This window comes from Eleginops maclovinus, chromosome 16, assembly GCF_036324505.1.
Source record: "Eleginops maclovinus isolate JMC-PN-2008 ecotype Puerto Natales chromosome 16, JC_Emac_rtc_rv5, whole genome shotgun sequence".
In the NCBI taxonomy this organism is placed as follows: Eukaryota; Metazoa; Chordata; class Actinopteri; order Perciformes; family Eleginopidae; genus Eleginops; species Eleginops maclovinus.
The window spans coordinates 10,314,229-10,340,976 of NC_086364.1; the positions used below are offsets into that span (position 1 = coordinate 10,314,229).

Here is a 26,748-nt window from a genome sequence, read left to right on the forward strand (position 1 = left end):
AGACAGCTTGGACCTCCTGCTCCACACCTCACCGGGTCATCAGACCGGCCTCTCCTGCTCCCTAGAGGAGGAGGTGAGCAGATGCCTGTGAATCAATTTGGCCAAAGACCCATAATGAACTCGGCTATTATTTGGTGTGTTTGGAGATGCTCCCTCTGTCCCCATCCAAACAGCACCACTGGCTGTCACTGCGCTCCTATTTCTGTATGTCAGGCCTCAAAGGTTTTTTATCTTTGATTTGACTTGAGCATTCAATGTTGATTGCCTTTGAAATCAGTTAAATTGAATGAGAACAACATGTTCAGGGCATGTTTGTGTATGCAGTTTTTTTCGCTGTATCTCGCTGTCCTCCTCGGTCTGGGGGCACCCAGGCACAAAGACAGACTGGAAAAACCCACAATTACCATGTGAATGAAGGGGTGTGTATGTGTGTGTGTAAGGGGATGAACCCCTCATTAAAATGCTGTGTGTCCGCCTGCATGAGCTACATGCAGGCGGACAAAGAGGGAGCAGCCACTCTGCAGTTGGAGGTGGTCTGTCATGGCCTCAGCTTCAGTCCTGCCAGGCTCAGGGAGGAGGGGGAGGGGATTTCTCAGCAGCAGCCTATCAGATCCAATTAGCCACCACAACATGTTGGAGGGGAATCAAGCCAAAAAGAGAAGCTTTCACTCCAACAGTGGTGACCAAATCTACATCATCTCTTAGACTCAGTTTTGGGCAATGTTATCATCAACATTTGAGGTTGTATAACTATTTTCTAAAAGTAAAGTCTCTGTAGATATTTTAATAAACTGAAAGGCCATTTCAACATTTAACCGTCTAAATAGATTTTCTTTTCCTTTCCATCTTGTTTTAAAGCTTCAAATTTTTACTCTTATCCCCACTAAGACCAAAACCACAAGTGGTTCAACAGTTTGATTTGCTTAAAATAAGTATTTCAAAGCAGGATAATATCTTTTTCTGGCCACTTGTGGGAATCTTAACAAGCACAATATAGCTTTATCACTTGCTAGAATTGATGTGACCAAAGTGTTAGCAAACATTTTCCTATTAATTAACATCCCCACTAACAGAGCAACATTTGTCTTTATGTTAAATCATGTTTCTGTCAACCTGACCAATGTGAGGCTTTCAAGCCTTTTATAGCTCTGTTTTGGTCAGCTTCAGCATCAGAATACCTTTAATCGTCCCACAGAGGGCAAATTTTCAACTCCTGAGAAGCAATATATTTCTTTTTCGGAGCTAAATGATAATGGCTCTTGCTACAGTAATTTCATTTGCTAACTAAACCGTTGGCACGTAGTGAAGAGAAACATTAAGTTGATATGAGATAGAACCAAAACTGTAAGCTAAAAGATGCTCAACCCCTCAGTAAATTACTTTAACATATGGTAAAATATGTATCAAATATATCAAGGATGTCAATTTATCCCATTTTTAATATAAAAAATATAAATTATTCAATGTTTTATGTTGTTTTTCATTGTTGTATACACAGTCATCATTTAGGACAACAAGTTAAAACTACTGCAGTTTAATACAGTCCAGCAGTATTTATCAGTATAATTAACCATCCTGAAGGTTCTGATGTTCAGTGTGTTTAATCCGTTTTAGTGAGGTGTTAATTCAACTATATGATCATTTAAATCTTTTTAAATTGACCCGTTTACCTTTATGTGTGTTGTTGCTTCAGTCTTTTAAAAAAAACATCTTTTGGGGTACAGCAGCAAAACAGCTGCACAAAATGGAGATATAGAATCTCACAGACAGCAAAACACAAAATCTTCTTCATCCACTGATGTTGTGACCGGAGAGAGCATCAGAGCATGTAAAGGGAAGGAGGGTGGTTAGGGGAGGAGCTGAGAGAGGGAGAAAGAGAGGGGAAGAGGCGGACACTCAGTGGCAGCAGCAGGTTTGTGAGAGCAGCAGAACAGAGGAGGAGGAAGAAGAAGGAAGGAGGAGGAATCAGAGCGAGAGAAACCGTGTGGCTGCAGTCAGGAGGGACACAAACACTGAGCGAGTGAGAGAGAAGGAGATACAGAGAGAAGAGAAGGTAAGCAGGCCATGTTTGTCTGTTGAACGCCTTTGTTTCCAGTGTGAACACAAGGAATTGGATTAGCTGCATCCAGGGTGTGTTTTCCTTTTCTTTCTCCGTCTGCCAGCTGATGGCAGGCTGTATGTGGGGAGAGCAGAGAGCCATAGCACTGCAGAGTGATGCAGAGAGATGGAGGAGAGATGGAGGAGAGAAAACCAGGGAGGGGAGGGTAGGGGAGGGATGAAGGGCCGGCATTATGCTCCACAGAAATAGGAAATGAGAGAGGAGAGAAAGGGGAAACTGAAGGGAATAAACATCTGTCTGTGCTTTGATGTGCAGCAGTGAGGGAGTGGGTGTATGGAGATTGGGGAGAGGGGTTTAGCGTTTGCGTGACAGTATGCAGAGTCTTGTCAGCTGTCACCATCATTAGTTTTCCCTCCATGTTGGAGATGATATGATAAGTTTCTAATGGACCACACCCGGCCTCTGAGATGATATGATGGGTGCAGCTGGGGAAGGTGTGTGCGTGTGTGAAAGGCATGTTGGGTGCTGGCCAAACATGCTTACTGTTGCCTCCCATTACTGTCAGGGCACTGGATTAACAGCGTGAGAGCGATGTTCATTCTCGAGGCAGTGAGGACTCGAGCCAAGACACTCCATGTCCTGACCGAGATGTTGTCACTCACAGCTGTGTGTGTGTGCGTGTGTGTGTGTGTGTGTGTGTGTGTGTGTGTGTGTGTGTGTGTGTGCGTGTGTGTGTGTGTGTGTGTGTGTGTGTGTGTGTGTGTTTGTGTGTGTGTGTGTGTGTGTGTGTGTGTGTGTGTGTGTGTGTGTGTGTGTGTGTGTGTGTGTGTGTGTGTGTGTGTGTGTGCGTGTGCGTCTTTGTGTGGACACGTATGTATACCGTCCACCAGTGTTATCTGCTTTTGTTGTGTAAGTATCCATGTGATAAAATGCAAAAGGCTGCAGTGCAACACTCATCCAGCATTTTGCTCCTTTCATCAATGCTCGTTAAAATGTTTCCTGTGTTGTGACTGAAACAGAAATAATGTCCTCCACCATATTGTAAAAGCATGTCACTCAGACAGGAGCATGGTCGGCTCTTGTCATCTTGGCAAAGAGAAACAGTCTCTGAGATGCAGCCTGCTGAGAACAGCTTGACCAAGCATTTGTTGTTTTACCATCTCGATGCCAAGGCACATTTTCACAGCATTGTAGACAATGCATTTAAATAAAGAGCTGTTAGGATTGAGAAGGTGTTTCTGATTAACCCTCTAGCCTCACAGGCATCACGATAGCCGGGACAGATGGCACATTTTTTGTTGAGCAGCTTTTCGATATACATAGAGGGATGCTGAGGCATATTCTCCTGGTACATAAACAATGGTCTCCATAACAAGGATAACAGTCTGAGATGTTTCAATAAAACACCACATGTTTATATTAAGTGGCACAGCGGCTGTAGTGATTGTATTGGAGAAAAAGTGGAAGTCAGGATGGTGTTATAGATTGACAAATATTTCTTAACAGTGGAGACTGCCGTTCGCTTTGTGTTTCAAACCATCAGACAATATTGTTTTTAAAGCAAGACTACGGTCGCCTCCTTACCTCCCCAAGTTAGTCAATAAAAACCCAAACCCACGGTCTTTGATAAAACCTTATCAAGTCATGGTTGTGCCTAAACTGTTTGGGAAAATAAAACTGCTCTGCTATGGTTAGAAAAAGATCACCAGACACTTAGTATGTAGATGTGAACCCCAGCCTCTTCTACGCCTATCCATCCAAACTAGAGAGAGAAGGATGAGGTCGGATTTTGTTGGCTGTGTGTTCATGTTAGTTGATGGCTGTAAAACCTAACTACTTATCAATACATGAATAATCGTATGATGTGTGGATAATCAACTGAGGATTACATATAGTGTTATTTTGGTTAACAAATCTCTTATTTAACACAGGATCATATTAATAATGCACTGACAGCGGTACTAATGGCTGATCTGTCTGCATTTCAGCTAAATGAGTCTAGATAAACGTTATATGACGCAGGCTGTTATCTGATCAGCTGACTTCTTCTGACCTCAGCGAGGCTCCATCATGTTTGTGTGATCTGCAGCTAAGCTCTTAACTAGATTTGAACTGAAAATGTCATTTTTTTCACTTGGATGAAATGCAAAAAGTGTGATGTCTGAGTTTATTTATGGCTCAGTGACGTTTTTTTAATTCGATGTTTGTAGTCGTGTTTCTGCAGTGATGTAAGATAGCAGGAGTGCTGTTCTTTCTGAAGGACTGTCTGAGCCAGGAGCATCAGTTTACAAGTATAGTTCTGTAATACAAGATAAGGAGAATCTGGACTTAAATGTCATCTATATAGTGCATAGTACATAGAGATAAAAAATGGTGTTTTCCTGGTCCCGGTGCAAGACAGAGGAATGATTGAATGAGCATGAACTGCAAAAAACAAGAATTAAAACCGGTACAATAGAATCTCAGGAAACAATTATTCAAGCTGTGAATCTATGAAAACTATCATGAACCCTACTGGAACACAACAGAGAAGGCCAAAAATAAAAATAATCTAACTTTTTGGTTCCATCAATTTTATACAACCCTTTAATGCCCCACTAAAAACTCCAGTACAACTGAACTTTAGCATTGTTTGTACAATCTGCTTGTCTCTTTACTGATTTCAATACTGATTCCTTCAACAACCTATAGTTCAGATTAAACTGCAACTATGGAAAACTGAAATTTGAAAGATGTGCTTAAATGACATTCTTTTTTCCCCCAAAAATAAAGACTCAAACACAGTTACCTCAATCAATCCCCTTCTTACTTAATATCACCCCTACTCAATTTAGAAGTGCTCCCACAATGCCCCTCAGTGATGACATCACCATGTTGACGTCAGCTCAGAGGATGATGTCCTACTCCATGGACTGTTAATTCACTGCTGAGGAGGGAGAAGTAAAAACCTTTTTTTAAAAGAAAAAACAAACACACTTTTGATTTTTTTTAAGCTGCTATTTTTAACTACATGCAATACCACTTAAAATATATATTTTTAAAAAAAGGTAATTTCCCCTAACTAATCCTAATACATTTCAGTTCCTTTTCTCTTCTTCAAATAGGGTGTCTTCCTAAGCATCAAAAGGTCAGAAACTGTGCAGTGCTCAAAGTCAATCCCCTTCCCTGGGTTGTGTCAAATGTCCTCATAAATCACCAAAATAACTTCATTCCAGATTCAGCCCATGCATTCTATGTATTACTAGTTTATTACACACTAGTTATTTGAAGCGTTTTTTGGCCTAAATGTGTTGCCATTGTATACAAAGATTCTTATTGCTGGGATTTTGGATGTTTATTTGCAATTTACTTTGTACATTTAGACATGTCAAAATAATTTTGACAACAAAAATACTTTAATATGTGTTAGAAATAAAGGAGGATAGTGGCAATCAATACCATCAACAAAAACATCTAAGGAGAAGTACAGAGCTTTTAATAACATTGCATTACTGTAGAGTCCACCATTGTGATGACAATTTTATTCACACAATTACTTTCAAATACTGTTAATGTGCACAACATTTCAGTGTGTTGCCCAATAATTCTACTCAACCTCTACAAGTTCACAAGATGAGTGGGAGAAGATGGTAGGAAACTTTGAAGGGTGTCTTTACTGAAGATGTTTGTTATTGATATAATACTTCAGTGGAAGTGATTATTGATATGCAGAGTGAAGAACTTGGCCATTCCTAGAGATGCTGTATTGATAACGATGTTTTTTTTCATCCTCTCCGATTACAATATAGTGAGGTTTTGCGGAGAAAATCCTTGCTAACACTGAAATAAACAGACTCTCTCTTGTGTGTTAAACCCAGTGATTCTCCTGACAGAACAAAGCCAAAAAAAAAGTGCAAGCCTCCCTCCTCATCTACTCCTCATCCCTCTTTCTGGGTCTGTAATATGTTCTTTGTGCATTATTCATGAGCTCATTGCTGTCTCACTCTGTCTCTGCTGTGGTTAATCATATTCTGATTATGTACCTTCTAAGCACAAGGACACACTTTAGAAAAGCTTTGGGAGGAGAGAGAAAAGTGCATTCCTGCAAAATACAAACACTATATAAGGTATTTACTAACAAACTTCTCACCGACCATCTTAAACAGATACAAGAGCAATTTTTTGTCTTTAAGCAGCTATATAGGAAGCCTTCTTCCCACCACAATACCTGTCACTCATCTTGATAGACTATTTGGGATAACCTTTCTCAAGCTTCTCTGTCGTTCTTTTCTTAATCTTACCCTGTTTTGTTTTGTTTGTCTGCGTCTCCATTACCAGTCTTGCTATTTCTCACCAGTTGTCTTGCTGCCACTGCAGTCTGAATACCATACGACCTACCGGCACAGATGCTTAGCCCAAAAATAAACTGATTTTCTATGTAATTTGTTTCCAGCCGTGTTCCTGTCCTGGCCACCTGCCTGCCTTAGCCCTTTGCTCTTGTATCTTATCATCTTGTCTGCATGTTGCTGACTGTAAGCTTCTTTTACGCAACTGCTATACACCTGTTTCTCCACATTGCACATTAGCCCATGTCTTGTAATATAAAGCACTGATTAACATGCCATTAGAACAGTTCACAAACCTGTTCAATGTGTTTCAGTTTTTTGTTGTCTCCTCCGCGCAGATAGTGAAGAAACTGTGGTTTTTAACTCACTGTTTGAATGATTGAATGGTGCCCACTGAACACAGAAAATCAACAGTTTTGCAAACACTTTTATTCATAAACTTTATTCTTCATGCAAAGTAATAACACCAATAAAAGATGCATCATCATGGCAGGCCCCATAATCAGCCCTCCACTGAATTCATCGGTTTGTTTATTAAATGTAAACATACTAAACAGTCCACCACAGTACTGCCAGCCAGGTTAAAACTCTTTTCTAAATGGATTCAACACAATATTTACATTTTTTAAATGTGTCACTGATGTAGAATATGTAATTCAGTATATAGATGTCTTTTACAAACTGTGTGGAAAGTCACATTCTCTGACACTTCTGCCACAAAGTGTCCTCAACATTATTGTAAACCCAACACAGTTTATTCAAAATTGTTGCTACTTATTCCAATATGCTAATACTCTGTAGCAGCTTTTTTATGGGGTGGGGGGGGTGTCTGCTGCATTTTCTGTTTTGCTGATGTTTTTCATCGGTTCCTAGTGTAACATGATGAAGTCTGTGGTTTGTGTTATTGACTTGTGTTCCCAGTGGCAGGAAGTATGGAGAATATTGATTGGAGTAACGAAATATTGATTGGTGGTGGCTGCAATAATCCAGCAGTGCTTTAGCTGACAGTATCTTTGAGTCACTCCTATATCTTTCAGTGTATGCATGCAGGTGTATAAGGAAAGGTATTGAACAGTTTATACTGCAAGAAAAATGTAATTAGTCCATTATACAGAAGTAAAATGGTGTTCTTAGTATGCAACTTTACAGTTTACTGTACCATACCCTTATAGTGTGAGAGGGTTGTGCGTACTGCCGATTAATGAGATGTTAGTTATTCATAAATTGCTTTACATCAATTAGCTGTCGTATTGTGACACACAGCTTTAGTTTTTTTCCAAGGCTATGCCAAATGTCTTTGTTTTTTATTTGAAGCTTCTGTTAAGGTATCCAAATGAAGCTTTAAGTTTTATTAGTACTTTTTATAATGTGATACCACAAGAAATGTGAACATCTTTTAATGAAGTCCTTAATTTAATAGTGTGGTTATATAAATGTTAATGTTGGTGCTGTTAGTTTGTTGCATTATTACGGGTTCCCTCAGGAGAGCCATGTTTTTTTTAAAGGTCAAACGCCAACAAACTTGGATTGAAGCAGAATATTTCATTAGATTATAACATGTTGTGAATTTAAGAAAACACTTTTATTTTATACGTTTTGACTTTTAGACTGCACAGCATTCACATTCTTAAGAATGAAGCTTCAGCATCTCACATTATTTTTCACAGCTTTAGTATTTCCATGTAGGGTTTGAGCCAGATACAATCCCACTCTCCAGCTTTCATAAACACCAACATAAAGCTCACAAGGCCAGCTGAGCCTCTGCGTGATTAATAGTACCAGCAAGGGCTGTTTATCTTGGTAGTATGGCTCTATAAAGCCAGCTGACTCGCGCATACAAACCTACACGTGCGCATATGAGGTTACTGCACTGCCAAATGGAAAAACGATGCCTGGATTTACAGCATAAATCCTACAAGGAGATGATATACGGCTATAATTATAGCACATTGGTCTCAGGATGCCTTCACATCATTTGTACATGCTCACACAATCAAAAATACCATTACCTTTTTAGCTATTTGTAAGTATATCCTCTTGGACTGAAAGCATTTGTATGGAAATATTGATAATAATTTATCTTTCTCCTCCTCCCAGGTTTCTTCCCCTCTTCACCTCACTGACCCATGAAAGAAGCCATGCCGGTCCTCACAGCAGGAGCGGGTGAGATGAGTTTGTACAGATGCCCAACACATACTGTCCCATACTGCTGGAAGCTTGCCGTGCTCCATCTGTTTATGTTAATGTCCATGCTGTCTTTTCTTATTCGTCTTGTGTAGGGCTTCATGAAACGTTGGCCCTGCTGACCTCTCAGCTGCGGCCTGACGCCAATCACAAAGAGGACATGGTCTTCCTCAAAGATGTCTTCAGTGAGAAGAGCTTGGGATACCTGATGAAGGTGAGGAACTGTTAATACTCGATGCCTAAGTCTGATCTCACAAGGCATCACAACTCTATTTACATTTAGATGGATTATACAGCTATCTTCCTTTAAATGTAGGTATACAATTTGAGAATATGCTCAGAAAAAAGTTTCTTTGAAAGAGGGAAAGGGGATTTCTCTGACCTTTTTAAACATACATTTACTGAAACCCTCCCCTCTAATAAACAACATGTGATTGTGTTGCAGATCCATGAGAAGTTGAGACAGTATGAGAGACAGAGTCCAACACCCGTCCTTCACAGTGCCTCTTCTCTGGCAGAGGATGTAAGTTCATCACACACACACACACACACACACACACACACACACACACACACACACACACACACACACACACACACACACACACACACACACACACACACACACACACACACACACACACACACACACTCGTGCTAAATTACTTTTCCACTTGGGCACAGCAGTCAGTCACAATGAGTTAGCTCCGACAGAGAAAGCAATGTGGGTATCAAAAGTGAATTTTAATGTTCTCAAAGTGCTGAATCATCCCGATGCCTATCTAATGAAACTCCATATCCTGCTGCTCTCTCGCTCTCACCAGTTATCAACGGGGAAACTGCTGACCTTAGCCGCTACTTATCTTCCCCTGTGTTCACGTCTGCTGTGTATCTGCCTACACTTATTCTACAGTAAACTGCAGCGTGCATTACCAGTATACACATGCATAGTTTCATTCCAGGTCACAGCTCATGGGCGGTTTGTGATTGGCAGGTGACAGAGGAGCTGCAGAGCGGACCAATGAGCACCGAGGAGAAGGAGCTGCTGCACTTGCTGACCTCACCACATCTCAAGGTAAACACGATTAGATTTTTTGGTCATACAGGAGTATGATAATGAGGAGATGGAGCAATAGTGGATATTCATGTGGCCATATTTGCTGTAGACATTTTTTTAATGATTAAAATTCCTCTCTGAAGGTGTTGATAGACATCTGACTGCAGTCTATTCTCCTATGCCGCTTAATATCAGAACTGTATTCCCAGTGCATCTGTCTTTTGTCCCATCAGGCCGTCCTCTCGGTGCATGACACCGTGGCACAGAAGAACTTTGATCCGGTGCTGCCACCACTCCCCGATGACTTTGAGGACGAGCTAGAGGAAGAGTCGGTGAAGATTGTCAGGCTGGTGAAGAATAAAGAACCTCTGGTTAGTTGTGAAGGTTGAGAGTAGAGAACTGGATGAAAAGGATTATGGGATTGAGACCTTTTGCTTTTTTCTGATCATGAGCTTGTTTGATCTGTACTGTAGGGAGCAACCATCAGGCGGGATGAAGCCACTGGGGTGGTGGTGGTGGCTCGGATCATGAGAGGAGGAGCAGCCGACCGAAGTGGTAGATGATGCTTCTTTTCATACAAGCTGAGTCACAACACTAGACTAACAGCACTGTAGTTCCATACCTGGGGTGAACACAGACTAGGGGAAGTCAAATTAAAATAGTGAAAGTAATTAAATACATTTGACCTCCTTAGTACTTTAAAAATGTTCCAATAAAACAGTCTGTGCAGATAAATAACATTTGAATCACCCCCGAGGTGAGACGAGGTGTCCCATGTAAGCTGAAGAAAAATATAAACTTTTGGTTTTGCTCCCATTTTTTATGAACTGTAATCTAAGATTCAAGACTTTTTCTATGTACACAAAAGACCCATTTATCTCAAATATTGTTCACAAGTTTGTCTGAATGAAAAAAAAAAGTGTTGCGTTTATATATTTGTTCAGTGTAGATATTGCTTATTGTTAAGATATGAAAATCCTTACAATTTTTGTAAGGATTTGGGACATTTTTTGCTATTGCCCAGTCATATAAGAAATAAAAAACACTGACGCAGGATATGAAAAAAAGTTTACAGCATGGAAGACAGCATAACGTCGCAATAATGTAACACAGCCCTCATGAAGCTGAGCTACCAAAACAAGTTTTTTTCAGCAGTGTGATGGCATTTGCTTTCTTGCAGTGAAAACCAGTGACACTCTTTCACACAAAATGTACTGTATACGTAAGGAACAACAAATTGAAACCTGCCACAGTAATGAAAGAGAGACCAAGTGCTGCCACAGTAAGAGGGATACAGCTGCAGCAGAGATAGTGCCGTTGTTGCTGAAACACAAAGCTCTCCACGGGTCCCCGGAGAATCAATCACACTCTATAGACTCAGCAAAGATCCTTTCATGGGCGTTACCATAGAAATATCGGAAATATCAGCAACTTCAAGGTGTATGTATTTGGCATTGGAAACATGCATGCTGGAAAAGTGAACCAATCACTGTTTGCATACATCAATCATTTATGTCTTCCTCTGTTTTCTTGCTGCATCAGCTGATGGTAACTGCTCTTGTCAGTGTGGAGACAGAATAAGCCCCAGTTCTCTTTGTAAAGGCAAATTTTATACAGTAGGATTGTACAATAGTGTGTCTGCTATGCTCTTCTCTGTCCTGAGGGCAAAGCGTATTGATCTGACTTCCCCCAGCCTTTGATTTCGTTGTTGTGGCTGCAGTTAAATAGATCACAGCTAATGATCGTATCTGTGGATCCGACAACGATTTTAGATACAACTGATAAAATCCAAAGACCCAGTGAAGACTCTTCTATTCTAATTGATGTGTCTGTCTGTGCAGTCTGTCTTCATACTGTCCCTCTTCCTCACAGGGTTGGTGCATGTAGGAGATGAACTCAGGGAGGTCAATGGAGTCTCTGTAATCCACAAGAGGCCTGATGAGATCAGTCAGCTGCTGGTAAGGCCCGAAGTTCTGCTGTAGATTTTAAGTAGATATAATCATAAAACACAAGGAAAAATATTTTTTAATTTAAACTGGGCACTTATTCACACAATATTCAAAAGAAAACAATACCGGTAATTATTTATAATTGTATGTGGAAAAGAGTGAAATTGTGAAAACATGTTTTGAAATGAATTTTTTTTAATCCAATCCTAAATAAAGTAAACATAACTTTAATTCTTAGAAAAATTACTTGAATTTCTTGAGTGATAACATTGTAATTGTGCAATATTCTTCCCTCTATAATCGTTGTGTGAAAATCGGAATCCTGACAGCCTTAATAAAACCACAAAAAATAAATCTTTAAAAATACACTTTTTACACCAGTTCTATCCTTTTTAGATATTGTAAACGATATAAAACATGTCTGCACAATATATATTTTCCTTTTAGATTGAAACAAAAAATGCTCTGCCCATGTTTTTGTATGTGTAAACAAGGTTTCCTGTATTTGTCCCAGAAGGGACAGAGGTGAATACTGTACAGTATTGGGTAACTATAAACTGAAATGACCTTAGGACTCGATTAGAGTAAATCCTCACCTAAAAAATGTCAGTTTATCTTTTTTTAAATTTATAAACAGGGTGCACTGTTAGTCCATTAAACGTCTTATCCACCTCAGGGAGCCTTTTAAGTGAAGTATACTTAGTGTCTGTCTTTAATCCAAAGTTGCAGTTACACTCTCCCTTACTTCCTCTGTCTATTTGTGATCTAGTCCCAGTCCCAGGGCTCCATCACTCTAAAGATAATCCCTGCCATTAAAGAAGAGGACCGCCTGAAGGAGAGCAAGGTGAGAGGAAGCGTGAAGCGCAACTGAGCATGCTCCGTGAAGCTGCAGCTGAATGCAAACAGTTTGAATGGAAAAACAATGATGATTGTAATCAGCTGTTTTCTAACATTTCTTCAGTGGCACTACAGATACATTATTTTTAAAGCCTTTGCATACCAATATATCTTTGTTCTATACTCATAAGGTATATGCAAGCCTCGAAATAAATGTTCAGAGGGTGTGAATCACACTTAAGTAATGAGTCTTTATCCATGTTAAATTACATAAATAAAATGAATATCCGAACATGGTGCTCCATGTTTTTGATTACAGGTGTATATGAGAGCTTTGTTTGACTACACCCCTTTGGAAGATAAAGCAACGCCTTGCCAAGAAGCAGGACTTCCCTTCAAGCGGGGGGACATCCTGCAGGTCGTGACCCAAGATGACCACACGTGGTGGCAGGCCAAGCGTGTGGGAGACAGCAACCTGCGGGCCGGACTCATCCCATCCAAACTGTTCCAGGAGAGGTGAGGGCAGCCACAGGGAGACTGGTGTCACATCATGTGTCCCAACAACCTGTGGTGTGCATAGATAGGTGCCAGGATTGCACTTTTTACCCACACTGTGCTTGTATTTATGTTATGTAATCTGTCAAATCCACATTCATGTCTTCCACTCTGAAGGGTCAACTATGATTAGATGGAGCATCAAAGCAGTCGGGAAAAAAATAAATCAAATCACTGCCTTGAATAAGAGCGTGCTGATACTGTTAGTGTCATAATCCATCAGCAAAATGATCTCAGCTGGCTGGGATATCCCTGCCAAACACTGCAGTGTCTCTTGGATTAATAACAACAGCTTAAACACAGAGAAAGACACAGGTCAGAGAGCTATCCCAGCTTGAAAAAGCATATATGTAGAGTTTTGAGGTTTAAATAGATATTTTAGGTGGAACATCAACAATGGTGATTGACTAAATTGTCTTTTAAATATTTCAGCTCGATTGAACAAAAGTAGCAGATGCTCTGGTCTGCTTACTGACATTATAATGTCATGGATGAATGCCTAACAGAAACAGTGCTTCAGCTTAAAGTGACTATAAAATGATCTTTTGAATGTCAAAGCGAAAGGATAACCAAAACAGGTGTTTTAGACAACAAAAACACCTGGAAGACTCCATGAATAACACAATTTGAAGCGAGGATACCCGGCCCGGAGGAAGCCCGGGGTCCCTTCTGGAGCCAGGCCCAGAAGGAGGACTCGTCAGCGAGCGTCTGGTGGCCGGGCTTGCCACGGAGCCCGGCCGGGCACAGCCCGAAAAAGCAACGTGGGCAACACCTCCGCTTCTCCGTCCCGCGGGCCCACCACCTACGGGAAACAACGATGGGGTTGGGTGCGCTGCCAGAACGGTGGCAGTGAAAGCAGAGGGTCTCGATGGACCAGACTCAGGCGACAGAAGTTGGCTTTGGGGACGTGGAATGTCACCTCTCTGGGGGGGAAGGAGCCGGAGCTTGTGCGGGAGGTGGAGCGTTACCAGTTGGATCTGGTGGGGCTCACCTCTACGCACAGCGTCGGCTCTGGAACCTTACTTCTGGATAAGGGTTGGACTCTATTCTTCTCCGGAGTTGCCCAAGGTGTGAGGCGCCGAGCGGGTGTGGGGATACTCACAAGCCCCTGGTTGAGTGCCGCTTTGTTGGAGTTTACCCCAGTGGACGAGAGGGTCGCCTCCCTACGCCTGTGGGTCATGGGGGGGAAAACTCTGACTGTTGTGTGTGCTTATGCACCAAACAGCAGTTCAGAGTATTCGGCCTTCTTGGAGACCCTGAAAGAAGTCCTGTATGGGGCTCCTGAAGGGGACTCCTTAGTCTTGCTGGGAGACTTCAACACACACATGGGCAATGATGGAGACACTTGGAGGGGCGTGATTGGGAGGAACGGCCCCCCTGATCTGAACCGGAGTGGTGGTTTGCTACTGGACTTCTGTGCTAGTCATGGATTGGCCATAACAAACACCATTTTCGAACATAAGGATGCTCATAAGTGTACGTGGTACCAGAGCACCCTAGGCAGAAGGTCCATGATCGATTTTGTTATCGTATCATCGGACCTGAGGCTGCATGTTTTGGACACTCGGGTGAAGAGAGGGGCGGAGTTGTCAACTGATCACCATCTGGTGGTGAGTTGGGTCGAGTGGCGGGGGAAGCCTCTGGACAGACCTGGTAAGCCCAAACGTGTAGTGCGGGTGAACTGGGAACGTCTGGAGGAGTCCCATGTCCAGGAGGCCTTCAACTCACACCTCCGGCGGAGCTTTTCAGGCATCCCTGTGGAGGCTGGGGACATTGAACCAGAGTGGGCGGTGTTCAAAGCCTCTATTGCCGAAGCTGCGGCAGGGAGCTGTGGTCTCAAGGTCTTAGGTGCCTCAAGGGGTGGTAACCCTCGAACCTCGTGGTGGACACCGGTGGTCAGGGAAGCTGTCCGACTGAAGAAGGAGACCTTCCGGGATATGTTATCCCTGGGTACTCCTGACGCAGTTGCAAGGTATCGACAGGCCCGAAGGGCAGCAGCCTCAGCCGTGGCCGAGGCAAAGCAGCGGGTGTGGGAGAAGTTCGGAGAAGCCATGGAGAAGGACTTTCGGTCGGCACCAAAGTTGTTCTGGAAAACCTTCCCACACCTCAGGAGGGGGAAACAGGGTACCATCCAAGCTGTGTACAGTAAGGATGGGGCGCTGTTGACCTCAACTGATAGTGTGTTAGGGCGGTGGAAGGAACACTTTGAGGAACTCCTGAATCCGACAACTCCGCACTCTATGTTAGAGGCGGAGCTGGAGTATGAAGGGAGATCAATTCCAATCTCACGGGGGGAAGTCACTGAGGTAGTTAAACAGCTCCACAGTGGCAAAGCCCCGGGGGTGGATGAGATCCGCCCAGAAATGCTGAAGGCTCTGGGTGTTGAGGGACTGTCATGGTTGATACGTCTCATCAACATTGCGTGGAAGTCGGAAACAGTACCGAAGGAGTGGCAGACCGGGGTGGTGGTTCCTCTCTTTAAAAAGGGGGATCAGAGGGTGTGTGCCAATTACAGAGGCATCACATTACTCAGCCTCCCCAGGAAAGTTTACTCTAAGGTGCTGGAAAGGAGGGTCCGGCCGATTGTCGAACCTCAGATTGAAGAGGAACAATGCGGTTTTCGTCCTGGTCGTGGAACGACGGACCAGCTTTTCACTCTCGCAAGGATCCTGGAGGGGGCCTGGGAGTATGCTCATCCGGTCTACATGTGCTTTGTGGATTTGGAGAAGGCGTATGACCGGGTTCCCAGGGAGATACTGTGGGAGGTGCTGCGGGAGTATGGGGTGAGGGGGTCTCTGCTCAGGGCCATCCAATCTCTGTACTCTCAAAGCGAGAGCTGTGTCCGGGTCCTCGGCAGCACGTCGGACCGATTTCCGGTGAGGGTTGGCCTCCGCCAGGGCTGCGCTTTGTCACCAATCCTGTTTGTGATATTCATGGACAAGATTTCGAGGCGTAGTCGTGGGGGAGGGGGTTTGCAGTTCGATGGGCTAAGGATTGCACCACTGCTTTTTGCAGATGATGTGGTCCTAATGGCTTCATCGGTCTGTGACCTTCAGCACTCACTGGATCGGTTCGCGGCCGAGTGTGAAGCAGCTGGGATGAGGATCAGCACCTCCAAATCTGAGGCCATGGTTCTCAGCAGGAAACCGATGGATTGTCCACTCCAGGTAGGGAATGAAGCCTTACCCCAAGTGAAGGAGTTCAAGTATCTCGGGGTCTTGTTCTCGAGTGAGGGAACAATGGAGCGTGAGATGGGCCGGAGAATCGGAGCAGCGGGAGCGATACTGCAGTCGCTTTACTGCACCGTTGTGACGAAAAGAGAGCTGAGCCAGAAGGCAAAGCTCTCTGTCTACCGGGCCATCTTCGTTCCTACCCTCACCTATGGTCATGAAGGATGGGTCATGACCAAAAGAACGAGATCGCAGATACAAGCGGCCGAAATGGGATTTCTCCGCAGGGTGGCTGGCATCTCCCTTAGGGATAAGGTGAGAAGTTCAGTCATCCGGGAGGGACTCGGAGTAGAACCGCTGCTCCTTCGCGTTGAAAGGAGCCAGTTGAGGTGGTTCGGGCACCTATTGAGGATGCCACCTGGGCGCCTCACTAGGGAGGTGTTCCAGGCACGTCCAGCTGGGGAGAGACCGAGGGGTAGACCTAGGACCAGGTGGAGGGATTATATCTCTTCGCTGGCCTGGGAGCGCCTTGGAATCCACCAGTCAGAGCTGGTTGATGTGGCCAGGGAAAGAGAAGTTTGGGGCTCTCTGCTGGAGCTGTTACCTCCACGACCCTGACGGAAAAGCGGGAGAAGATGGATGGATGGATGGAAAACAACTGGAAGAGACATAGACGTAAAAAGACCCAAAACCACAACCGACACAAAACTAATACAGAGAGCAACAGCAGCCACAAAATGGAGCAATACGGACCACAAATAGATGAAGATTACCCAGAAGGGACACAAAATAACCACATAAACGAGGCAGAGACTTACATCTGTTTTGTGTCTCTCTCAGTTTGGGTCTCTTCCTCTTATGAAGGCGGGACGGTGGGTCTTTACCATGTTTGTGCCCAGAGGCTTGTTGTCTCATGATCTGTTCATGTGTGTTGTATTTTCCTCTTTCATGTTTAAATCTTTTGTTCCACCTTTGTAACATTCCCACCTCATCTTTTGCTTCCTGATGACTCTTTTCCTGCCTCCATCCTCTCTGGCTCTCTGTTCTGACGCACATTTCTCCAGGCGACTGGCCTACAGGATGAAAATGGGCACACTCCCGAATCCAAAATCCCCTAAAAAGCCTGTCTGTAAGTTTCTGCTTCTTAGGATTCAACTGCATCTTCAACATTATTTCATCAACACAGTGTACTACCTGCAGCCTCTCCCACTATCTGCCACCCTCTCCTCTCTCCTTGTGTACTTGGTCACTGTCATTATGGGACAATTATATCTCCACTGGATAAATGAAACATGTCTTCATTGACATTTATTGACCTTTTCTGCTGGTAATTGGCATACTCAGAGGCATTAGTATTCATTGTCTGTCCTATCCATATTGCTATGTAGACAGCGTTTTTGAAAGGGATGCTTATAAGATGGAGGGGCACAGAGACGGAGGGACAGATCACACACAGTTATGAATTAATCTCTTTCATGTTCGTCCATCTGGCCAGCGAGCAGCTTAAGTCGATCCAGACAGCGTTAGACACCCCGCCCAGTGGAAAACAAAGAGTCAACAATACATAACGCTCTCACTTGGTTCTGTAGCGGCTTGTAAACCGTCAGGTGAATGGATAATATGAGTGGTGGCTCTTTGTTACGCGTAAGCTGCCAGCGATCCTATTAGGCCTGAGCCAAGGGAAGACAACATCAGCTTATCAGTGCGGCAGCTAGCCCTGCTACGCCACGCTACAGCAAGCCTGGGGGTCTCTTCTGTCTCGGCCTCCCTCCATGCTCCTCCAGCTCTCTGATTAATTCCTCTAAATCGCTGCTCGGGCCTTTTAAATGTGAACCCACCCCCCTCCCCCGAATCCCTCTTTCTGTGACGTCATACACAATAACAATAAATCTCTTAAATTGTAAAATCCTCACTTCATAAATTACCAAATTCTCATTCATCTGTCTGCTACCTTCAGCTCTACATTCTCTGATTTGTGACACTTTGTATCTCTTTGTTGCAAACCATATCAGATGACCAAGGATGTGATAAAGGTGGGTACATGTGCAGTAGGAAATGTGATTGGACTAGAACTCAAAGACACATTTTTGCACAAAACACTCAAAAGAAAATGTTCATAGAAGCATCAAAGCCTCAATGTGTGTGTCTGTGTGTGTTTGTGTGTAGAGAGCTTGCATGTGTGTAAATAAGATGCCCATTTGGGATTTATTTTGCTTCCAGCTTAATTCCTCCCCTCTTGCTGTTAGTGCACCAAACTAGAGTGTAGAATAGACATTCTTTGCCTTGTGTGGTAAGTGCGTGCGTGCGTGCGTGCGTGCGTGCGTGCGTGCGTGCGTGCGCGTGTGTGTGTGTGTGTGATACCAGGTGATGTGCAGGAAGAACAGCATCCCAGGAGACTGTAGCCCAACCAAGCAGAGGCTCTTAAAGATAACAATAGCTCCTCTTTTCTTTTGTGTCATTCTCTGTCCCTATTATCTTCTGTTCTGTTTTCCTCCTCATCTTCATTTTATCTGCTGCAGTACCAACCTGCTGTTTTCAACATTTGTTTTTGAAATTATCTTAAAACAATGCATATTGTCATACATAAAATGAGATGAAAGGTCAGACAAAAAGTTGTGAATTTGTAGGCTTTTGTACGTGAGACGGTTTGTATGTCAGCTGTGAATCTTCGGGAGGCGAGGTTTATTTACATGTATGTGTGTGTTTGGGGGTCACAGCGCCTCGGCTCACAGCTGGCTCCTTCCAGATGATGGAAAGCGATCTTTTTCCTCTCCTCTCCTCTCCTCTCCTCTCCTTTCCTCTCCTCGTCTCGTCTCGTCTCGTCTCCTCTCCTCTCCTCTCCTCTCCTCTCCTCTCCTCTCCTCTCCTCTCCTATTCTCTGCTCTGGTCTGGTATTGTCAATTTTCTTCCTCCCTTGTCAGTTAGTGGTCGTTGCATCCAAATACGTTCCTTCATTATCTCTTGGCTGCCCGTCCACCCTCGCCTCTTGCTGTCTGCCTGCCTGCTGCCTGTCTGCCCCGCCCGCCTGCCCTACCCAGCGCCTCCATGGCCTGCCCCCCTCTTTAACTCTTCCACCTCCTCCCTAGTCCTTAACTCTTCCAGGTCTCTTACCCTGTGCTTACCCCCTCTTTTCCCTGCTTGCCTCCCTACAGAGGACTGTGACTGTGAGGGCTATTTCAATGGACAGTACATAGGTGAGAGCGTGCACATCTTTCTCCACCTCCTTCTCCCTATCAGCTCTTTGCCTGCTGCAGCCTGGCTATGCGCTGGTTCCCTGGGTGCTTCTGGGCTTGAGGGTGAAAAAGACTACTTGTGTAGGGTTGACCTGTCTGGGGCCGGGGGTTGAGGGATAAGAGGAAGTTGTGGTTTTAGAGGTTCAAGAGACACGTTTTGAAGACGATGCAAGAGAAGTAGGATGGATGACAAAATAAATATCTACATTTATTTTGGCGAAAGAAAGACATGTGCAATTGTAGAATAACATAACATGTGTTTTTATGAAGTGTATGGGAGATTAATGTAGAATAATCTACATTTAACTCTTCTGATGGTGCCTGCAACACATCTGCCTCTTAGGATGCTGCATCAATAGAATAAACAGATGGTTCAGGGATGCTTCAAAGTGTTAAAACAACAAAATGATGTCACATAAAAAAACAAGTGATTTATTTAGTATGTGCTGGTTTTCAGTGAAATTGTCAGAAAAAAATTAGGACATTTTCTGACATTTTGGTGCTACTTGTACTGTAGGCTACAATGACGGTGTTCAATAGATACACTTAACTTACACCTACAATAAATAATTGTTTCCATGAACAGTGTTTTTGTTAGCACACAGCAGGAATATGAATACATCAACATTTTTGTTATTTGCTGTTTTTATTTTACAAGTCCTTATTTAGTACCAAATAAGAGTTCTTTACAGGACCGCTGTAAGGAAAGCACAGACCGATAAATAAAACATATAACTACAGTAAAGGGAAATGTTAGTAGTACTGCATTTAAAAAGGTTATCCAGGCTTTTTATGTTGCAATCTCATTCAAATCGGAGGGGAGGGAGAACTTCCACTTCATCCTCAACCCCTCTCTTGCCTTCAACTGGCCTTCCCTCCCTCACCCTTCTTCAGACCGCCATTTACACCCCCACATCCTGTGAGCTGTTGGAATGGGGATGAGCACAAGGAGCAATACAAACATACCTGAAGCTTCTCAGCACCTCCTCCCAAACAAAATACATTATTATAACGGTATTTGCGCTTCCTATCATTCACTCTGCTTGGAGCTGTAAAACCCTTAAACCCTCCCCTTCATCCCTCCACCCAACCCCTCCACCTGGCAGTGTTTGGAATGTCCTAACCTCCCCTTCCCTCCTGCCCTGCATCAAACTAACCGTTCCTGCTGACCTTCCCCCCACCCCATAAGGGCCCGCTGCGTTGGACGCATTGCACACTCAACCTGGCACGTTTGCTGCTCGTTCACCCTGTGTGGAGGTGTGAGGCTGGGTTGTGTTATGCTCTAACGCCAGTTATAGTCTCTCCTAAGTGTAAAGCAGTGGCGCCCTCCTGTGGCCAGGTGTTTTCCTGGGAATTTTATTCAGGTACAGTGCCCGGCTCATTCCCTCAGGTACACACCACTGGTGGGGGAAACAGACAGTCCTGGCCATGGGAGACCCTTATTGCAGTCACTCACTGCACTGAAGCGGTGTTTCTCAGGGCCAGGCTGTCCTGTCTGTCCTGCCTAAGCACTGTAGCCTCGTTCAGAGTAGCATGCCTTGTTTGGACCATAATGTTGGAAAATTATGTCTATTCCGGGTCACTTGGATCAGTTTTGAACCACTGTAATGCTGTTTATGCCTTTTTGAAATTAATTTAAAGGAATATGTAACCCACAAAATGATCATTTCTATATCAGATACTCACCTTTTGAATTTTTCAAGCAAAACTTAAAGTGATCAAAGTAGCCCAAAATGGAGGGTTGAGTGATAATATTAAGTTTAACAACAGCAACACTATATCAAAACATGTTTTTACAAACACTTTATTCACAATACTTCAGTTTCAGTGAAAATGTGTTTAGCATTTGTGACAAAAAAATGATACTTGGGCTGCATTAAATTATTTTCTCATAACAATGTACCTTTCCTTCTCATATATCTGCAGCTTACTGCACTTATATTACAATGTATATTTTGGACATACATTTTCTTCTGCAATTATGAGATTGTAAACTCATATTTTTTCATATAGTTTAGCTGTTTTTAAACTGGGGGGTTGAATCATTTTTTCACAGTTTATAGATTTTGTTGTTCACCATGGAGGCATTAAGGTTTTCTTGAAACTAAAGGTAACACTCTGAGTAATTGATAAATAGTGGTAGTTCGGTGGGTGAAGTTTTCCTTTTAGAAATGGTTTGCTTTAAACACCGTCACCTAATTCATTTACTATCAGCTGCATGTAATCCAATGTGAAGCATGAAGTATAATGGCTCTGAGCTCAGCTAATGTCTCACACTATCAAGTATTTACACTGCATATACGAGTGAGCTCTCCTTCTTCCTTGTGCACTATTTACAAAGGTCTTTGTCATGCATGATGTCAATACAGATTGGTGTTTAATTTATTCTAAATATTTAATTAGCTTTTGCTCGCTGCATTTATCTTATAACGGTTTCCTGATGCTAAAATGAATGCACCATGGCAGTGAAGTTGTGTACTCATGTTATCTAATCATGTGTAAATAGTTTTCATGACATCTGACAAAATACTCTTTTTTTCTTTCTGCTCCTTCTTTCCCTCCCTTCCCTGGCTTCACTGTAGCTGGTTTACGGAGGAGTTTCCGGCTGAGTCGTAAGGACAGGCAAGGATCCTCCGGAGAAGGCTCTGATTTTGGGGACAGCGACTATACGACTTATGAAGAGGTGACCCGCTACCAGCAGAGGCCCAATGAGAGGCCCCGTCTGGTGGTTCTGATCGGTGAGACTCCGAGGCACACATGTCCTGTAACAACAGTGAGCTCTAGTGGACAAAAGCATGTGTTTACATCATACTGATTACGTAGTTCTTTGAGTTTTTTTAAACAAAACGATACATTTGAAATCAGTTATTTATTTATTTTCTTTCCTTTAATCACAATCTTGCAAAGGATCTCTTGGAGCACGAATCAATGAACTCAAACAGCGAGTGATTGCTGAAAACCCACATCGTTTTGCAGTGGCTGTACCACGTGAGATATACACAACTTTAAGAATCAATTCACCCCTATTACAATAAACATTCAAGTAAATTCCTTTTTGTGTTCCCACAGATACCACCAGGCCCAAGAAGCCTCATGAGAAGGAGGGTGTGGAGTACCATTTTGTCACCAAACAGCAATTTGATGCAGATGCTTTAAACAACAAGTACGTTTACACTGATACTGTATTGTATTCCCTTTGTGTAAACCAGGGTTATTACCGTTTACTTATACATTGAGAATGTTGATGTATAATATCATGTAATGAAAAATATTTCCTTTAAGATATATACAATTTCACCTAAAACCAAGTGGAAAAACTGCTGAAAGGTTTTTATTTTTGAGCTGTAATATATCAGCACCCAAAAAAAGAGACATGAGTTTCGGTCAAATCTTGTGACCTTGAACAGTATTTTGTAAATTCATGTAGTCTTATCTGAGAAAGGATTTCTGGCCCTAACAAAAATAAACCTTAAACTTTTTAAACTTTCATAATTTATGTGTAAACATAAGATTTGTTCCCTGCTGATAATGTTTCTTGTTTCTCCACAGGTTCATAGAGCATGGGGAATACAAGGAGAACCAGTATGGCACCAGTATAGAGGCTATCCGCTCTGTGCAGGCCAAGAATAAAATGTGTGTAGTGGACGTTCAGCCTGAGGTAAGGGTCATGTTGCAACAGCTGAGCACTTCTTGTTTAATATTCATCCAGATGTATCATATCATGTCATGCGCTACAGATCCTGCTGGAAGCAGCGGTTTGCAGAATGCAGGCAGTCACATCATATTTGCTCACTGTGTGAAGTGTCTGCTGTTTCACTGTTGACCCTCTCCTATCATGTCTGATTTGTGTCCATTCTGTGCTCTATTGTATGCAAATCCTCCATCACCACAGGCCTTGAAGAGGCTGCGGACAGCAGAATTCAAGCCCTATGTAATATTTGTCAAACCTCGTGTTCCTGAGAGCAGACGTCGCCGCAGCGCTGCCACTTCACCAGGAGGGGGAGAGCACGGCCGCACAACAGTGAGTCCTGCATTTTCTCTTGACTAAACTGTGTCCCCCATTCAGTGGCTCAGAACGATAGCATATATCTTTTGCACCAGTAGATATTGTGTACTGTTTAGATTCAGATTTATTAGCTAAGTATTGGTAAACATAGGAGTGTGTTAAAATGCAACACAGCACTCATAATGATCAAAAAACATCATAAATACTGTAACAGCTAAGTATTGACGGGGACATTTCTTCTGCATAATGAACATAACATTTTTTACTTTTGTTGGAGGGTCTTTTTTTTTGGCACCGGCAGTAACAACCAGCTTTTTTACCTTTCTGCAACAGGATGAAGACCTCCAAGAGATGCGTCAGTCTGCCATTCAGATTGATCAGCAGTATGGACACCTGGTGGACCGGGTGTTGATCAAGGAGGACTCAGCCAGTGCCTGTTCAGAACTGCGAGGTATCTTGGAAAGGCTGGAGCGAGAGTCCTTCTGGGTGCCTATCAACTGGGTGAGGACCTAAACCTAACTTCCAGAAGAACTTCACAGCCACTTCAACCAAATCCTGCACCAGTCCTCTCATAATGAGCTGATTCCCTTCCCTAAAAGAGCTGCTCCCCAGCCTTGGGGTGCGCTGAACTCTGACTGATGCAGGGCTGGTCAGACAGCCATAAACTAATGCACAATAAGGAGAGGATGATGTCAGAGGAATACCTCGTTGTCTGGGGTGTTGCAGCAGATCGACAGCTCCCATGGCCGAGAAATCACAGTCTGACTATCACTTCAAGTAATATTTATTATTTTTAAATTATTTATTTACTTCAAAGACAAGGGAAAGATGCAAGTTGTAGTTTTAAAAGTGTTTTAATTCCCCACGCTGTCACAAGAGTGTGGCAGGTTTGGGGTCCTACTCAGAGGATTGCTCAGTCAGTCAGCTTTATTGTGACTCTTGTTGGAGTACCTTTAGTAGCATGTTTTTTTAGGTTTGCAGTTTTATTTAACTCAATTCCTATCACCGAATGCTTCCTCTTAATTCTTACTGGTCATGCATCCTGTACAGTATTATATACTATGAAAAATTCTGCAAAACAGGAGAAAATTATATATAAAGTTAAGTGAATGTAATTTGAAACTACTGTGTTTTTATGCCGAATATAATTTCCACACATGGACGGGAACAAAATAATATCCAAATGGAATGTGAGGATTTCATTTTCTACTAAACAATTTGTTTATGGGACTCGCATGAAAACTGATTCCTCAGTCTCAGATGTAAGTATTGTAATTGTTACCTCCTCGTGTGCCAACGAAAGATGTCGTAGCACTTCAATGCAACCTGTTTACCTTTGGTCCCTGGAAACCCACATCTGTGTAGAATAATGCCGTGCGCAAAGTGTGTGTGTGGGTGGATGTCACATTCACAAACCTGAGATGCCCTTGCACATTTCTGTATTTGTACTACAGTAGAAGAGGCAGGGACTGGTTGTCTGTTTTATTTGTTTTAAAAAAACAATGGGGAGATGGAATACATGATATCCATGGATTGCAAATCCTTTGTGTTTATCAGCAGATCATTTAGTTAAGTTATATTTTAATTCTATCGTCAAGCAAAAATGCCAAACCTTATGTGATCACTGTTTAAGAAAATACAACCCATGAACAGATTAAAGGCCTAACTACTACTAAATTTGAGGTCATTAATGATTAACATTGGCAAAATACTATAGATGAGGTTAATGGATATAGTTAGTAAAAAGTTGTTTTACTAGCTGTAATAAAATCTCTTCCTATCACATTTAAACATGTTGGTTCTGTGTAAAAATGTGTACACAAGTTTAGCCTGAGCTAATATAAGTTAGCCATATCAAATGGTTTTTGTACCAGATTTATACTTTTTGGTACAACATGTTCTGATTTTGTTTCCATCCCTTTGATGCAGCTCAGCAATGGATAAGAGGAACTTTAACTGAATCCCTTCTCTCTCTCAGATTGTTGAAGCCTTTTATTTGCGTCAGCTAAACTTAAAATATTATAATTTCACAGAACAAGGATTTTGTCCCTTTGCAATTATTTCTGAAATGACTTTAGGGGGGATATGTTTCAGTCTGCAGGGAGAAGAGAGATAATTACGAAGAACATTAGCTCCTTTCAAGTACATATCAGCATGTGAATATCATATCAAAATAGACTTGTAAGAATGTAAATCTACTTTATTGGGTTTATTGACACAAAACCGATGATCTACTGTATGTGACTTGACAAAAGTATGGTAAAACGATACATTCTACACCAACATTTTTATTGTTTGTTTGGTTAAAATGAAGCAGCTTCTAGATGCTTTAAAAAAAAAAAAAAGATGCTATGTTCTCTTGATGTCTTAATGTTCTGGATAAACTCAGAATGTTGAGTTTGTAACATGACCTGTACAAAGTGCCATAATTAAAGCTAGCTGAGTCAAATAATTGGGTTGTCATAAGATTTATTTTTAATTTGTTTCCTCTCCTATGACAGCCTGTCTTTTGTCATATCAAAATACCTAAATGTTTTTCTCAGCCTATTTAGTGTGTTTAAAATTATGCCCATATCCACAAAAGCCCTTCACACATCACATCTCTATCAGTGTTGTTTTTCTTTGTGGTCTGCCCTGTCAGGGTTGGGGAAACAGGACCCAAGTGTAGTAAATCAAGGGGAAGCAGGTAGGGGTCAAAAACAAAAGCGAGCTTTATTCAAAAGCTGTTGATGAAATCACGAATCAAGGGGAACACAGGACATGAAAAACTTAGCTTCAGACATGAAGGGCGACAGGAACAGGCAAGTAACATGGAAGGGCTCAGGGAGGAAATGACGACGACCGAACAGACAAAAGGGAAACAGGGAATAAATACACATGGGTAATCACAAGACAAGAGGCAGCTGGAAGGGGGAGGAGAAACACAGGGGCAACAGGTGAACACAATGACCCAATCAGGCACAGGAGGGAAATGCAGACAGGAAGTGAAGCTTAACAAGTGACACAAGAGGGGAAAACATTTCAAAACAAAACACAACACAAGGACATGACGGACACGAAACAAGGATCATGACATGCCCTGGGGAGAGATTTTTGTCACAGTTACAGATTAGCTGAAAACAACAAATAATTGAATTGCACTTCATAGGAAAAAGAACCTCAAGTTCCAACTTTACATTTCCTTGGTATGGTGAAAAAATAATCACCAGCAGCTACTTAACCTGATCCTTTTTTTTTTTCAAACTATGCACCTGGTACATTGCTTTATATACACACTATGTCTTGTTAGCATTTAACTCCCCTATAGAAAATTATTTGACAACTATGTTGATGGTTTTTGAACATCTTATGTTTATCAAATTTTAAGATTTTG

The 26,748-nt window shown here is 42.5% G+C and overlaps 1 protein-coding gene across 4 annotated transcripts; it reads left to right on the forward strand.

The window, feature by feature from the left end:
* The first annotated feature begins 1,895 nt into the window (after nt 1–1,895).
* mpp3a (MAGUK p55 scaffold protein 3a) lies at nt 1,896–25,815 on the forward strand. 4 transcript variants are annotated; one of them, XM_063904913.1, is made up of 20 exons: nt 1,896–2,053; nt 8,482–8,547; nt 8,664–8,782; nt 9,014–9,091; nt 9,563–9,643; nt 9,859–9,996; nt 10,099–10,180; nt 11,498–11,583; nt 12,344–12,418; nt 12,731–12,927; nt 17,201–17,265; nt 18,149–18,169; nt 19,289–19,330; nt 20,668–20,733; nt 21,952–22,107; nt 22,277–22,357; nt 22,439–22,532; nt 22,919–23,027; nt 23,262–23,390; nt 23,709–25,815. In XM_063904913.1, exons 2-20 carry the CDS (start codon nt 8,511–8,513, stop codon nt 23,886–23,888), a joined length of 1,836 nt encoding a protein of 611 aa, XP_063760983.1. In that variant the 5' UTR covers nt 1,896–2,053; nt 8,482–8,510; the 3' UTR covers nt 23,889–25,815. The 4 variants fall into 4 exon arrangements, with proteins under 4 accessions (XP_063760983.1, XP_063760984.1, XP_063760985.1 ...); XM_063904914.1 differs by lacking the exon at nt 20,668–20,733; XM_063904915.1 differs by lacking the exons at nt 19,289–19,330; nt 20,668–20,733.
* The last annotated feature ends 933 nt before the right edge of the window (nt 25,816–26,748 follow it).